Raw genomic sequence first — 16,370 nt, forward strand, 5'->3', positions numbered from 1 at the left:
ATCCCTTCCAGCTAAATACCTCTACATTAAATGCAAGTTTGGACTTGATTTTGGTTTTTAATCATGGTTTATAGTCTTTACATTGCAACAGTGGTATAGCCACTTATTTATTGCTGTAAGTGTTGTTGATATGCTTGGTTGGATTTGAGTTATTTTTGGTCTGTCACAGTAGCTCCTACTTCCTTTCCTGTGAGCATCAGAGAGCTCTGGAGTTTCCAAGGTGTAAAGGAAAAGTAAATACAACGCCAGACTACAGTCTGCAATATCTGAAGTAATATTTCAAAACATTTCTAGAGAAACATTTAAGAAAGCTTAATTATGATTCAGTTACCACTTTTAGTTAAAAAGTGGAGAGGATTTCCAGTATTTTTTATGCTGTTTTTATTTTTTGCATATCTTTGTGATATATAAATGGCTGTTAAGGTTTTCAGATGTTCTCTCTTAATTAAAAAATTATATGGAACAACATATAAACCAAAGTATGACATAGGCCTGGTCATAAAAATCATGTAAAGTCATCAAATGCAAAGTGTTTCTTAGTAAACTTCAGTTAAGTAACAGTAATTACTTTCTTTTATTTGAAGATTTCATGTTTTATTTTTCAAGTGCAATGAAATATGAATGTCTGCAGGATACACATAATTATTTTGCTTAGTGTTGGATTAGATTTTATTTTAATCTATTACATTCAGTGTTTATATTTACAAATTAAATGTGGGAAAACAGAAGAAATTAAACCAATCAGCATATTTAATAATTTCTGTGATTTAATTCGTTATGCAGAAAATGAAAATAAGTTTTTTATTGATTTTGCAATAACAGTAAAATGTATGTAAATAACTGAATAGGATTGTAATTACTGTACTGAAGATTGCAAGGGTTTTTTAAACATTACAAGAAACCAATTGTAGAATATGCCTGATGTGTCCTTCTGTCACACCACAATGTTCATGTTTGTTTTTCCTGTTCTCAGTATCAGTTGCATTTGGATGATGGACAGATAATTACAGTGGTTGCCTTTCATTTCAAAAGCGTCCAAGCTAAGGAGCTGTCTTGGAGTAAACTTTTTGTCAGTTATTCCCAGATTAATGTTGACAGCTATGGTTTATAGACACTTTAAGCAGGGTGTGGTTGCATAATCCTTTCCATCAACATCAGAATGTGTTTTGATTCCTGTTTGGAGCCACTGGAGACTCACACCATTTCTTATATTCTGAATTCTTTGTCTGTAGCAGTCTGGACTGTTGGAGCTGTGATAGGTCATCTTTATCTATCCTAATGTTATATTATAAAAACAAATTTTACTTTGAATTTTTTTTCTAGAACTTGAAATGCACAGTTCTTTGACCATCTGTTCTTTGTTCTTTCCTTTTCTGCTAAACCTTTTGACATCAAAGAAAAGAAAATGCTGAAAAATGCTCCCTTTGAGAGCTCTCTCAGCAGTGAAACAGCAGAAAAGCTGCCTCAATTGTCCTTTTGTGGGCAGATGATAGTTTAGAGTTTGGATCAGCTTCTTTCTGCAACCATCTCTACTCTCAAGCTGAATATGAATGGAGAGCTCCAAAATACCCCCTTGAAGGGCATGGTAATTTCCTTGAGACTCTGTGCCCCAGCACAATGAATCCTTCGCTGTGCTGGTGTGCTAGTCAGGAGGAAGCTCTTGAAACCCAAGTGTGGCTCTGAACTGTTAGGAGGGGACAGGGGGAAGAGCTCTGTTCATTTTCAGCCTTTTTGAGGGTTTTGTTTCCTTTTGCTCAAGAGTGAGCATTGTGTACTTTGGTAGCTCTTTCTTTGCTTCCATTGTAATTTTTAGGTAACAGGATGTTATGCAGAAAATCCAGATAAAGAGATGTATGATATTTGACCTTGGTGTCTGGTACATGCAGTCTTGGTTTTCTGGAGCTGAGTGATAAACCAGAAGTCCTCTTCCATATTTCTGCTTTCCTCTCACTGAGATTTTTCATCTTTACTGTTTTTTTTTCCAAAAGTTCTTGTGAGATTGGAGAGAAGTTTTGGGAAGCAGAATATGTAAATGTTTGAATAATAGCTTCAAAAGCAAGACAGCACTTCAATTTTGGAGAATGCTTGGATCTTCTTCAATGTCATGGGCATAAAGAATTGTCCTGCTCCATGAAACTAAGCTTGCCACTCAGTCCTCAGGGACACCTTACATGATTAGTGTCTTGGCTTTTTAGCTGGAGATTCTTGAGATGTGAACCTTTAATGGAATCAGGCTTTTCCTATGGTCAGAATTATCTTTAAAATCTTCAAATGAATGGTTTCTTGCTCTAACAGCATTAATAGCCTGTTGCCTTTGATCAGAACTATTTTCTTCCAGTGTAGCATAAGTTTTTTTTTATATAGTTCTGGAGTCTTAGTTTGGAGGTATTCTTTGTTTTCTTAATGCCATGTTAATGTGGTGTAGGTCAAGGGGACTGGGGGGGACAGAGGATTTGATACTCTAATTTTGCTACTCAAGTGTGGTTTTGATGTTTCCTCCTGAGGTGTGCTGGTACAGCCTTCAATCCAAGTGTGTTAAGAGGCATCAGGATTTTTTTTAGGTCTGGGGAGAAGATTGTTCCCCATTTCTCCTTCCATTGAGAGTGGCAAGAAACTTCAGCAGCATTGAGAAGAGAGAGCAAACTGCATCCACTGCAGTCTCTGCCATGGCCTTCTGTGAAAATCCCTATTAAGGATGAGGGGGAAAGCTTCCCGTCCTTTTTGGAAATAGGTGGTGCAAGTAGTGAGGTACTTCAGACCAGTGTGTGTTAGCTTGAGAAAGGTGTTTTCCAGTACTAAATACTGAAGGAATGGATTTTTTTTTTTTAGACAATACCACTGTTTATATAGATTAAGATGTCTGCAAAGCAGAGGGACTTTGTACACAAATAATGTTTGGTCTTGTATTTCCCTTTGTTCCAGCTGAAGTGATTTTTCTTCTCAGATGGGTTCTCTGTGACACGAGCAGAAAGACTAATTGAACTCTCTGTGTTTCCCATCTGCCACTGGGAAACAAAAGAACAACAAAAACCCTAAAATAGGCATTCAGCAAACTAGAGCTGCTCTTGTGGTGACTTTTTTTTTCTAAGGAAAATATATTGATACATGCTTTTACCTCTTGGCTGATTCACATTAGCACAAAAACTAGTTGCAGTTTGTGGGTACTTTCCTGCACTTCAGAGATTTGGGAGATAAATGATGCAATAATTTTGCCACTTTGATGAAATGATTTACTCCCACTGCTCACTAGAGGGTAGGCTTGGGATTTTAATAAGAGTATTTTACAGTGATATTGCAGTAGATGCACTGCCCACAGCAGGCAGAAAAAGAAAAGGGAATATTACATCCATAAATATGAAACTGTATTTTTCATTATAGACTTTTTTTCTTACAGAAGTGGAAAGGATTTTGTATGAGCTGGCTTTTTGCTCTGTTTTAGGCTGGTAAACTTAGGTCTTTCACTGAAAGGTTTTAGCATGTCAGTTTATGGTGGATACACAGTGAAATATGTTGAGTTACATGTTCTCTGATATTTATTTGAGTAATAGAAGAGCAAAATGAAAGCAATCCTGAAGTGCATTGTTTTATTTGGCATTAGAATCCTGGATTAAAGAAAAGAACGTAGGAGAGTGTATGTGTAGAATGACAGGAACTCTGCTGACTAAATGAATATTTTAAATTGTTTGTAGGAGTAAGTCTTTTGGACTTACAAAACAGAGTTTTGAGTGGTTTAATTGTGGTTGAAAAAACTTTCATAATGCAGTAATTGCTGTGTGCACATACTTAATTCACTCTTGGCACACTTGCAGGCAGATGCTTGTAGCATATTTATGTGGTCAAATTTTCTGAACAGTGCTCATGTTTGTTTGTTTTTTGGTATTTTTTTCAACTTAGGAAAATATTGAGTGTATATGACATACTGAAATGGAGGTTCTGCAAGAAAATTTAAACTAATTTTTAAGTCTTAATTTACCACTGTGTTGAATAATACTGAAGATTCTGTTCTGCTCTAGCTGTAAAACTCAGAAGTACTTAATTGTCATTCTGGGTTTTTTTTCAGTTGCTTTTTCACTTGAAACATGTTGAGCTCAAAATGGCATCTTCTAGGGAGTGAAGAAGAGTTAAAAATTCAAGTCTGTTGGTTAACTTGCATAGTTTGGGATGCCATAACTAACGAGGTTTACAGAGAGCAGTTTGTCTTCTTATCCAAGTGTGTTTAATCTTTCATTGTTGTGGCACTGAAGTGCTGAGCCATCATTTCATGTGTGTGGTTTATTCATTTTCCCTCTTTTGGGAAATTCAAAGAAATTTATTTATTTATTATTTGCTTTGTCTGAAACTGTAGTGAGAGCAGTGTTGGGAAGATGGTGTTGGTGTGGCCCAGAAAATGCTCAGTATTGCAGTGATTTCTGTTACAGAATTCCTTGCATAATGTACTGAAGTCCATATATTGACCTTGAGAAAGTTCCTTCTTCACCTGCATGTGGATTAAAGGAGATATTCTCACTCTGTGGTACTGTTGACATTGCAGTGGAAAGAGCAGGCTGCATAATATTGTCATTTTTCTTGGGCTTCTGTGGCTGTTCTTCTTGTAGTGTCTTTCAGTTGTTGTCTAAGGAAAGAATAAGAATTTTCTTGCAGTTGAGAATAGTAATAATAACAATTTTCTTATTTGTCCTGCAGTTCCTCATGGATTCTACATTGTATCCTCAGTTGGGGCTCTTTCATTTGTTATGGGAGTAAAAAGTCTCCACTTATTTTAAATAAATAAGTGACTTAATGAAACAGGTAGAAAATTATAGTGCTGTAAAGTAAGCCTACTTTTCATCTTCCACTGAGTGGTCTGATGTAATAATTTGGGGTGTTAGTGCTTTCTTTCTATGCAGTATGTCTGGTTGCAGTATATAGAGAATTCAATACAGTAATAGTATTTAAATTTTTCACTATATGCTTTTCAATGTTTGTGTGACTCTAAAAGAGGAAAATCTTAGGCAGTTTGTTATGTACTAAATAACAGAATATTTTAGAGTTGTATACAGAAAAGAAGTAGCAGATTCTGACAGGTTTAAGTCATTATTCTATATAATGCTAGGACTTTGCAAAAAGGTTTTCTATAGAAAATTGAAATATTCAACAGAGCCTGTCTTTTAAAGGCAGTTCAGATTAGTGGGAGTGTGAGTGTTGGGCTTGCACTACTGAATTGGGTGATTTGTTTTTGTTTGGCTTTTTTTTTTTTTTTTTTTAGATTTTGACTTCAGTGTGCCAGGATCGATGAAACTCCACAACCTTATCTCCAAACTAAAGAAATGGATCAAAATTCTGGAGGCCAAAACTAAACAGCTTCCAAAGTTCTTCCTCATAGAGGAAAAGTGCCGCTTTCTAAGTAACTTCTCAGCTCAAACTGCAGAAGTAGAGATACCTGGAGAATTCCTTATGCCAAAGCCAACACATTACTACATCAAGATAGCAAGGTAACCTAAAAATTCCCTTTGGTAGCTGTAATTCTGGAAACAGAGAAGAAAATTAAAGCCTCATCCATCCATCCATCCATCCATCCATCCATCCATCCATCCATCCATCCATCCACTCTGCAAAAGTAGATAGAGATTTTATAGTAGATAAATATTTTATATATGTGTATTACATATATACATATACATATGTAGTCAAACTTGGGTGTAAGACCTTTTTAATTTATCCTCCTTCAATAACTTTACGTTTGATCACTAAACACCTGCACTGTTCAGAGCGGATTTGGTTTTCTTGTACAATGCTGTGAGTTGATCGTAATCACTGGAGATGCTGTTGTTCAAAAGAGTCACCAAGCTCTCTCTGAATGCTCCTGGCAGGTTCATGCCCAGGGTGGAGATAGTGCAGAAGCACAACACGGCCGCCCGCAGGCTGTACATCCGCGGGCACAACGGGAAGATCTACCCCTACCTGGTGATGAACGACGCCTGCCTGACGGAGTCGCGCCGCGAGGAGCGCGTCCTGCAGCTGCTCCGCCTCCTCAACCCCTGCCTGGAGAAGAGGAAGGAGACCACCAAAAGACATTTGTTCTTCACAGGTACTGAAAAGAGACAGAGCTGTGTTGTTTTTAAATGTAAGTTGCGCTCAAGGGTTATAATGGCTGGAGGTTTTTGAATATTCAGAAGGTAAATTCACATCTGTCTGGGTGGTTCGTCTTGTTTGGAGCTGTAGCACCCCTCTGGGGGAGTGCAGCTCATTGTGTGGGGTCTGGGGTGTTTTTAGAAATGCTTATGTGCCTTGTTTATGATATCAAGTGCATTTGTGAATATTTGAGGCAGGGATGCCCACTGGGCCTGTTGGTGTGGAAATGGCCACACATACTTCATAGCAAACTTTGAGAGACAACTGAAGAGGGACAGAACAAAACCTTTTCTCCCTGAGTTGTGATGTAGGAATATTGAATTTCTTTTTTGTCTTCCACATAACACTGAAGAAATACTTTTTATTTTTGCTGCTGAATTTCATCTAAACAAAGTGTTACCCTCTTTCCTGAAGGTAAAGAAAAATAGGAAGAATGATGAATACTCAATTTTTTTTTTTAAATACCACTGATATTTCTACTAAGATTAAAAAAAAAACCCTTACTTTAATTCTTTTTTAGCTGAGCTCATAAATTAGTTATGAGCACAGCATTAAAGTTTTCTGTTGATAGGCTCCCGCTGATTATCAGGGTTGTGTTTTGAGGGCTGGTGCGTCAGCCTTTGGGCTCTGATGAACTCAGATTTGCTTTGCTCTGTGCCCCGCCCCGTGTGCAGTGCCGCGGGTGGTGGCGGTGTCCCCGCAGATGCGGCTGGTGGAGGACAACCCCTCCTCGCTGTCCCTGGTGGAGATCTACAAACAGCGCTGCGCCAAGAAGGGCATCGAGCACGACAACCCCATCTCCCGCTACTACGACCGGCTGGCCACGGTGCAGGCCCGGGGCACGCAGGCCAGTCACCAGGTACTGCAGCACGGGGTCAGCACAGGGGGGTGCCCTGCTGTGCCCTGCCCGGGCACTTCCATCCAGGGCTGTGCCCTGAGCCCTGCTGTGCCCTGCCCTGCCCTGCCCGGGCACTTCCATCCAGGGCTGTGCCCTGAGCCCTGCCCTGCCCCGGGCACTTCCATCCAGGGCTGTGCCCTGAGCCCTGCCCTGCCCCGGACAATTCCATCCAGGGCTGTGCCCTGAGCCCTGCTGTGCCCTGCTGTGCCCTGCCCCGGGCACTTCCATCCAGGGCTGTGCCCTGAGCCCTGCTGTGCCCTGCCCCGGGCACTTCCATCCAGGGCTGTGCCCTGAGCCCTACTGTGCCCTGCTGTGCCCTGCCCCGGGCACTTCCATCCAGGGCTGTGCCCTGAGCCCTGCCCTGCCCCGGACAACTCCATCCAGGGCTGTGCCCTGAGCCCTACTGTGCCCTGCTGTGCCCTGCCCCGGGCACTTCCATCCAGGGCTGTGCCCTGAGCCCTGCGCTTCCCTGCCCCGGGCACTTCCATCCAGGGTTGTGCCCTGAGCCCTGCCCTGCCTCCCCCCGGGCACTTCCATCCAATGCTGTGCCCTGAGCCCTGCCCTGCCCTGGGCAATTCTGTCCCTGGGTCATTTCATCCAGGGCTTTCCCCAGCACCTTGCCCTACGTGGGCAATTCCATCCCTGGGCCATGTCATCCAGGGCTTCCCCCAGCACCCTGCCCTGCCCAGGCAATTCCATCCCTGGGCAATTCCATCCAAGGCTTTCCCCAGCATCCTGCCCTGCCCAATTCCATCCAAGGCATTCCCCAGCACCCTGCCCTGCCCAGTTTCATCCCAGGCTTTCCCCAGCACCCTGCCCTGCCCAGGCAATTCCATCCCTGGGCAATTCCATCCAAGGCTTTCCCCAGCACCCTGCCCTGCCCAATTTCATCCCAGGCTTTCCCCAGCACTCTGCTGTGCCTTGGCAAATCCCCCCAGAGCTTCTTCAGAATTTAGGAAGTTCATTATATACTAAATAACAGAATATTTTGGAGTTTAGAAAAGAGGTAGCAGATATAAGTTATTGTTATATATAAAGGTAGGACTTTGCTAAAAGGTTGTCTATAGAAAATATTGAAATATTGAGCAGAGCCTGTCTTTTAAAGGCAGTTCAGCTTAGCAGGGATGTGTGTGTTTGGTAGATGTCATTAGATGTCAGACAGGTACACAGTGCCTGGGTGATGGTTCGATTTTTTGCATGTGTTTTGACTTTGCATAATGAGAACTCTATATCTCTTCAGAGTTTTAGGTGATCTTGGAATGATATTTGATTTAAAAAAAACTGTATTTGTATTGCTGGAAGTTGTTTTGGGTAAATGCAACTGAAAACAGGCAGGGTGCTGATTGATTTTTTTTTTTTTTTTTTTTTGCTCTCTTGTTTAGTGCTTTAAATATAATTAATTGACAGCATGGGAAGCAGCATTTCTAATTTACATAAGAAGCTACAGCATGGTATGTGAGGCAGGCTTCCCATGTTCTTCTATTATTTCTCTTAAAATTGCCAGTGGATCCATTCATCCAAGCCAAACAGAAGTAGTTGGGCAATCTCACCTAATAAATGAAGTACTCAGAAAGAGCAAAGCTCTCTCTCTGTAACCTCCACCAAACAACCAGTTGTGATGTATAAGGTGGTTTTATGGTGTTTTTTTTTTCAGTTAGGGCTAGTGCAAATTCATAGATAAAATGCCAGTCCCATTCCAAATACAGCTATTAGAAAATACACAGTAAATATGTATTTCAGACACAGTCTAAACAGTTCTCAGACTTGGTTACAAAATAAAAATGGAAGTGCTGTGTAACACTTGTTTCTATTTTCAGAATTCTTACATTTGAAACTTTAACAGACCTTTAATTGAACTCAACATGACTATCCTGCTTTCTGGTGTTACAGAACAGATCCTTCTTTTTCTAACTAATTAGGCCTAGTATATGCTATAGTAATTAAATATTTTGGTAGATTTTTCTTTTTTTTTTGTTTTTATTTTCCTAAAACGAGATACAGCAATTACGAGCAGATTGTTGGTTGCTTTAGGTCGATTTGTCTGTTGCTAAGAAGTGCATTAAAAATGCCTTTTTCCAAGTAACCCTTTTGCTGTGCAGGTTCTCAGAGACATCCTGAAGGAGGTGCAGAGTAACATGGTGCCTCGCAGCATGCTCAAGGAGTGGGCTCTGCACACCTTCCCCAACGCCACGGATTACTGGACCTTCCGGAAGATGTTCACCATCCAGCTAGCCCTCATTGGCTTTGCAGAATTCATCTTTCACCTGAACAGGCTCAACCCTGAGATGCTGCAGATTGCCCAGGTATGCTTCAGTTTGCTCATTCTCTCGTCTGGGATCAGGTGGGTATTTGCACTGTGCTTTTGAAATGAGTCCAAGTTCAATATAGATAATTATCAGTGCATTTCAGTAGGCTTTTTATTTCTGTGTGATTGCACATCCTGGAGGGAGTACTTTAACCTGCAGTCCCTGTGGACATCAATGCTGCCTTCTGTGGTGAGAGTTTAGAACTTTATGAAATTGTTCTTAGATATTTGAACTCTTCATGTAAATGACTGATAAGTCTCTCTTTATAGTCTTCTTTCAAATATATTGCTTTCAAAATAGCTTTGTATTAAATCAGTTAGGTGTAAGAAAAATAAAATACAGAGCTTCATTTTCTTAAAGGGCTATACCCCTTTTCAAATACATTCTCTTTTGAGCATATCCATCAAGCTACAACTCCTATTAATCATGATTTTTCTGTTTTAAGACGATATTTAAAATGGGGTTTGCCACCTTAAAAAAGAGCAAAGGTGGTATTTCTTAAAGTCTTAATGTCACTTTTAAGTATGGAGAGCTATAGCCTGTAGAGTAATTAGGGTTTTTTGATCCCTCTATTAAGTGTTCAGCTGTTTACCCACAGTAAACCTTGGACACCCAGAGATCTATTGGCAGTGACTCCATACAGATCAGGATCCAGAGGAATCTACTTCTTAAGTTTGGTATTACATGTTTTTAGTGAGGGGTTTGGACACAACATTTTGAGAGAAATACTTACCTTTGTGCATGCCAAAGAATCTACTCCTTAAGTTTGGTATTACATGTATTTAGTGAGGGGTTTGGACACAATATTTTGAGAGAAATACTTACCTTTGTGCATGCCATTATTTATAACTTCATTCCTCAAAAGTTATTTGGCTAAACAAGTGAAACGCTTTTGAAGCACTGTTGGAACTCAGACACAAAATCCAACTGCTTTTGTTTCCATGGAGGAAGATCGGTTCCTTTAATTGCCTTTGTGCATGTTTCTGTTAATCCCAGGACACTGGCAAGCTCAACGTGGCGTACTTTCGCTTTGACATTAACGATGCCACGGGGGATCTGGATGCCAATCGCCCGGTTCCCTTCCGGCTCACCCCCAACATCTCGGAATTCCTCACCACCATCGGGGTGTCAGGGCCCCTCACTGCATCCATGATTGCAGTAGCTCGCTGCTTTGCACAGCCAAACTTCAAGGTTTGTATGCCTTTTTTTTTTGCAGGTTTGTATTTGGCAATTTATAAATAAAACAGCACTTTTTTGGTAAAGGTAGGAACTAAATGATGGTGAGTAAAATTTTACCCTGAGGTCATCACAAAGGCCAGCTGAAATGTTGGAAATGTTTGGAAATGTTTTATGTTATCTGTAAACATTTAATTTGACTCAGACTGGACACATAAAAGTTTGCTTTACAAGCTTGAGACTGTTGGAGTTGGCAGACTAATACCAGTAACTCAGTTCAGTGATGAGAAAAACTAGGAAAGTATTTGTTGCAGGCATTTCTTTTTCATCCAAAGGTAGAACTGGCCTATATAATATATATGTGTATATATATTAGATACATATGTATGGATGTTGTAGTCAGTGTTCTTTCCCTGTGAAGCAGAAAATAATATTCCCCGAGAGTGTAATGACTGCAAAAAAAACCCTTCAGCTCTTCAAAGTACTCCAGATCTTTTCCCAAGACTTCTGTCTGTGCGTGTGTTGTAGAAGCCATGAATTTAGTGGAGTAATTTAAAAATAGGATGTGCACAACTGTGTGTCAATATCTTAATATATGTTATTAATTTCTGTAGGAGCCATTGTGTTGTGTTTTTGTAATGGAAACTTTTTGTGAAAAGAAATATCTGGAGAGGAAATAATAAAGATGTTTGGAAGCCATACTCACCTTGAAAAGTCTGAAATTGCAATGTGACACCGAAAGTGTCAAAATACTGTCCACTAAAATCTAGTTACAATTCTGTAATCAGATAGAACCTGATTGTTCCTTGGAATAAGTGCAATAATCTGATTTTTCTTCTTCACATAGGTTGATGGCATCCTAAAAACTGTGCTGAGGGATGAAATCATCGCGTGGCACAAAAAAACCCAAGAGGACACCTCGTCTCCACTGTCAGCAGCTGGGCAGCCCGAGAACATGGACAGCCAGCAGCTGGTTTCCCTGGTGCAGAAAGCTGTGACTGCCATCATGACTCGCCTCCACAACCTCGCCCAGTTTGAGGGAGGGGAAAGCAAAGTCAACACTCTGGTGGCAGCTGCAAACAGCCTGGACAACCTCTGCCGGATGGACCCTGCCTGGCACCCCTGGCTGTGACGTGAAGCTTTCAACAGTTTGTGGGGGGTTTGTTGGTTTTGTTGGTTTTGGGTTTTGTTTTGGTTTTTTTTTTTTTTTTTCCTGTTGCTGTTTTTATTTCCTCCCGTTGTTTGTGGTGTGAGCCATATTTTGTGTTAAGAAAATGTGAAAAGAGCTTTCCAGACGATGGCTTACCTGTCACACTGCGTTTTGTCAGTTTTCATTCTAGCTGTGTTTACAGTAGTATGGTGTTTTTACTGGTTTTAATTTCATGAGGAGACATTTCCTCCTGTTTATGCAGTTGATATGCAACAGCAGCTTTTGCAAATAGATTAAAATGAAGAGAGAAAAATAATATACAGAAAAATCTAATTTTATGATGAAGACTATGAAACTAGCATTGTTAGATTTAGGGTCTGCCATTCCTAATAACCTGCAGTATATGAATTTTTTATACAATAGTAATTACTACAAAAAGAGAAAAATACAGTAATCCCAGTTACTGAGTTTTCCTCTATGAAATTTTCCTTAATCACTCTCTTCGTGATGCCAAATTGGAGGCACAGATAAATGCTCTTAACTTTTAAGTTTGCTTCAAATTTACATGAGCAATGTTGCTTTGTACAGACAATTTTGTACCAAATGTTATAGAGGTGAGATTTTGTTAGGCACTGAGAAAATGATGATCAAATTGTGCTGACTTTTCCTGGAGCACAAGCTATGTACAGTAAAAGTGTAAACCATTTAGAGTATTTGGTTTAGCTGTGGACAGTGTTTGGGGAGAAGTTTAAAAAAGGATGGAAAAAGTCATCCTTTGATACCTGTATTTGTCTGTAATAGAGAAAAAATGAAATCTTATCAAGTTCCCTTTACTGTTTAGACTTACAGTAGCTTCTTTAGAATGAATCTGTTCCTTTGTAATTTAAGAAGAGCAGTTTAATGTTTCACTTGTCTTTCTGTTGTGTTAGCATTTTTATAAAACTTCGGTGTTGACAATGTTAAATTTGTACAGAGTGATTTTTCCAAATAAATATTTTATAAAACTCTCTGTAGTATTAACTTTATTTTTAATATTTTTAATATTATCCTATGAGTATGATTTTGCCTCATTGTATGATGGATGAAACAAGCATGGCCCTTCATTCCCATGCTTGGTGCTCCTTTTGTATGAAGGAGAGTATTGCTCTATGGCACTATGTACAAGGGGAAGCTGAAATAAATGTGTACTAAGGACTATATAAGGATTTGGAAAACAAACATCCTTTTTTTTTTTTTTTTTTTGCAAAGACTTACTTCCTTAACAAAATCATGTTGGCAAGAATAATCTTATAAAACATAGCACTTCCTGCATGTGTCACAACATGCTCTGTCTGCAGTCATTCACAACTGAGCTCAGTGCTTTCATGACTTGAAGGGAATTGTTGCCTTCCCTTTTTTGAAGATTGTAATATTTGCAGCTGTGAAATACAGCACACACTGCACAGAGGAGATGCAGGATCATTTCTCATTTGCACCTCTTGGATATGTCTGAGAGATGACAGCGTTCCCTGACAGGAAGTCATCAGATAATTCAGCCACTTTTCTGTCCGTGATAGAAATCTTAATGGGAAAATGCGAATGTGAGTTAAGAGACAAACTTTGTTGTCTTTAGATTTGTGACATCTCTCTTGCTCTTGGCATCATCTCAGATATACTCCTGAAAGAAGACTTGGGGTGTGAGGGAGCAGAGAGTTATTTTAATGAGTTCCCTGATGGTGTTAATGTGCAAATGTTAATACCTGGTGCTCTTCTTTCACAAGCATATGCCGTGGATGCACCTCAGTTTGTGAGAAGGCTTACACAGTCTTAACCCAGAGTTTCACCACCAGCTCCAGGAGATAAATCTGAAAGCTTTTAGTTATACCTGAGCATTCTTCAGAGCCTGGGGGATATCTGACATCTCTTGTATCAGCAGCAGCTGTCCATTAGCAGGAAGGTGGTTTGACAAAGTACAGGGTAGGAAGTTCCTGATTATCTTCACGAACGTGTGACATCTATCTTAGCTGCATTTAATTTTTTATGACTGTAGATAAGGGTTGCCTCTGTCTTGTTAGAGATCCATGCTCAGAATGCATCTTGCTGAGCAGATACTGGAAAGTGAACTACATTAAATGTCAATTCACTCTAAGTATTCCCTTCAAGGTTTCTTCCCTCAGATTAGATATTACACAAAAAAAGCCAATGTCATTACTCTGTAAAATCAAACACTCAAGAGAGGTCAAATCTAAAATTCTCTCTGAAATTTGTGTGTATGAGCATTATGCCATTCTGAAAGTTCCTCCTGTTGTGTTTGTTTTTTAACCTCTGTAGAGTTATGGACAGGTTTCACCAGATCTTCGTGAGGGTAACTGGTCACAAGTCCTTGACACCAAAGTTGTGCCAGCCATAATTCTGTATACAATACAGAGATATACATGTTGGTAGGCTTTGGCACATTTACCTGTGTTGGTGTGAACTGGGCACTCTGGGAGGTCACTCAAGGTACAGAAATACTAATAACTAAGAAGCAAGTTGGCATGAATACCTGGATAAAAATGTAAGCTGTGGAGATTATATGGAGAATAAATTGTTGTCAGGTTTCTCAAATTACACTGTTTTATCTCCTGACTTGTAATCATGTTTTACTCTGTCTTTATTAGATGATGCTGCTGCAATTTAACTTTTTATTATTACACTCTGCTCTCAAAGTAGATTATGAGAACTTGTTTGCTTAAGTGAATTGTACTCTGAAACAAAAGCCTTTAACAGTTGAGTGTTTGAGTCCACCCTCTGAAAGTGGTGTGCCACTTTCCTCTCCTGTAATTGGGCTGTCCATGAATTGTCAGGTACAGAGTGAGCAAGGGATTAGTTATTACTGGAAGATGATGACTCAAAGTGTTTCAGGGGCTGACAATGAAAGCTCTGTTTCATAATGGCAGTGGAATAAAGTTGCTTTTAAGGCTCTGATCTGTTTCAAATATGATGTATGAAATGTTCCTTTGTGGTGTAGAAGCCTGTTCAGAGAGAAGATTTCGCACTCACAGGAGCTTTTAATCAGCTCAGTGTGGGTGCATTTCACATTTAAGAGGTTCAAGAGAGCACATGTGAAACAACTGGTGACTTGTATGTGGTTTATCATCATTGTCCCTTGACTGTGTTGGGTCTCGCTGTCCCTGTGTGCATGAGCTGTGAGCCAAAGGGCAGTGTCACCTCACCTGGGACCTCCAGGTGCTGAAATGCAGGAAAAAAAAAAAAAAAAAAAAGAGGAAGTCTGTGAAATTGGTAACTTAGACTTTCATCTCTTCACTGTGGCTTTTTCGTCTTTAAATGAGCATTGCCTTTCCCTGAGAGCTCCAAGCATGGGTTGTGCTCCCTCTCTGCCTTCAAACTTCTCCCTCCCCTGTTATAATCCAATGCTTTACTCTGAGAAATATTTTTATTTCTTCCAATTCCCCCCAGAAAACACCACATAGGATTGGAGCATGCAGGTTCCAGCTGGGGCCCCTCAGCTGCTCGGGAGCTGCTGGCACTGCATCCCCCCTGTCCCTGGGTGATCCCTGCCAGCCCTGGGGACAGAAACCCTGGCGAGGGAAAGGAAGGGAAGGGATGGCTGATGGGCACCATTCTGTGCTGCCCCTGCCCTTCTCCAAGGGGAGGGACCGAGTGGAATCCTCTGCAAAACCAGGGAATTTTAGGCAAGGAAGCAGGAGAACTGGCAGAGGTGAAGCTGAGCCTAGGGAAACAGGAAGAAAGAGGCTGCCCTAAGATTTGTTTCTTTGTTTGTTTCCTCTCAAGGATGGAATTTCATGTTAATTGCCAGCAAATGGAGTGGAATCCCCCAGCCCAGACTGGCTGAGGACAGTGAGCAGCCTGGTAAATGTTTTCTGCTGGGGTAATGTGCTCTGATGGCTGGGTCTGGCTCAGAACATTGTCAGGGAAACTTTTGGTGAGGGATGTTTTGGTGTTACAAAATGCATTTTTATTTGTTTGTTTTGTTTGGGGTGTTTTTGTCCTTTGGTGATGCTTTTCACTCCGACTCCACTGGAGGACTACATGTGGTTAATGTAGTCTTTGAAAATCCATCTTGAGTGAGCTATAAACCCGTGCTGACCTTGTCTGGCCTGGAGGATCATGCCATGCTGCTTGTAAGAAATGAGGTGGCAGAGCTGGCTGTGTCTGTGCTTCCAAGGGAGAAGCACTAACCAGTGTGGGCACCTCTCCCTGCCCCCTGTTTTGGCAGTTCATTTCTTATTGTGCTCAGCAACACAAACCTCATTAGAGCTTTGTGTGAACTCTTATCTTGCCATTTAATCCACAATGGTTGGATTTCTTGGAAGAAAACACTTAACTGTCACAGAAATCATCTGTCATAACAAAGCACTGGTACAAGCCCATTTCCAATCCACCTGGTTCTTGTGTTGAACATGCTGTAGACGTTTGGTATGTTTGGAGGTGCTATTAGCTTTGGCTTGTTAAATTCATGTGCTCCACACCCTAATACCAGGCTTCACTTGCTGCCTGCGACCTGATTTTTTTTTTTTTTTTTTTTTTTTTGGGGAAAGGATATTTATCCAGGCTGTAAAATACTGTCAGGATTGCAGGATTATACCTTAATCAATCATTGCTTACCCTCAGTCCAGCCCCTGAGAACTGTTACAGTACCAGCTATATTAGAGAAGCTTGCTCAGCCTGAGATCTGGGAAAGGACAGACCTTTGCTGGCTCTTTGTTTCTCTTGTTACTAACACATT

General features: G+C 40.5%; 1 protein-coding gene across 3 annotated transcripts in view; it reads left to right on the forward strand.

Annotated features, from left to right (window-relative positions):
- Positions 1-12,645, forward strand: part of LOC121334459 (transformation/transcription domain associated protein) — a 76,658-nt gene extending 64,013 nt beyond the window's left edge. For all 3 annotated transcript variants that reach the window (XM_041401632.1, XM_041401634.1, XM_041401633.1), the window contains 6 exons: positions 5,246-5,471; positions 5,850-6,067; positions 6,786-6,970; positions 9,109-9,312; positions 10,312-10,506; positions 11,339-12,645. In XM_041401632.1, coding sequence (XP_041257566.1) covers positions 5,246-5,471; positions 5,850-6,067; positions 6,786-6,970; positions 9,109-9,312; positions 10,312-10,506; positions 11,339-11,623 — 1,313 coding nt within the window. In that variant the 3' untranslated portion in view covers positions 11,624-12,645. The remainder of the gene's footprint in view (positions 1-5,245; positions 5,472-5,849; positions 6,068-6,785; positions 6,971-9,108; positions 9,313-10,311; positions 10,507-11,338) is intronic.
- The last annotated feature ends 3,725 nt before the right edge of the window (positions 12,646-16,370 follow it).

The sequence above is a fragment of the Onychostruthus taczanowskii genome, unplaced genomic scaffold (genome assembly GCF_017590055.1).
Source record: "Onychostruthus taczanowskii isolate IOZ18803 unplaced genomic scaffold, ASM1759005v1 scaffold19, whole genome shotgun sequence".
NCBI lineage: Eukaryota > Metazoa > Chordata > Aves > Passeriformes > Passeridae > Onychostruthus > Onychostruthus taczanowskii.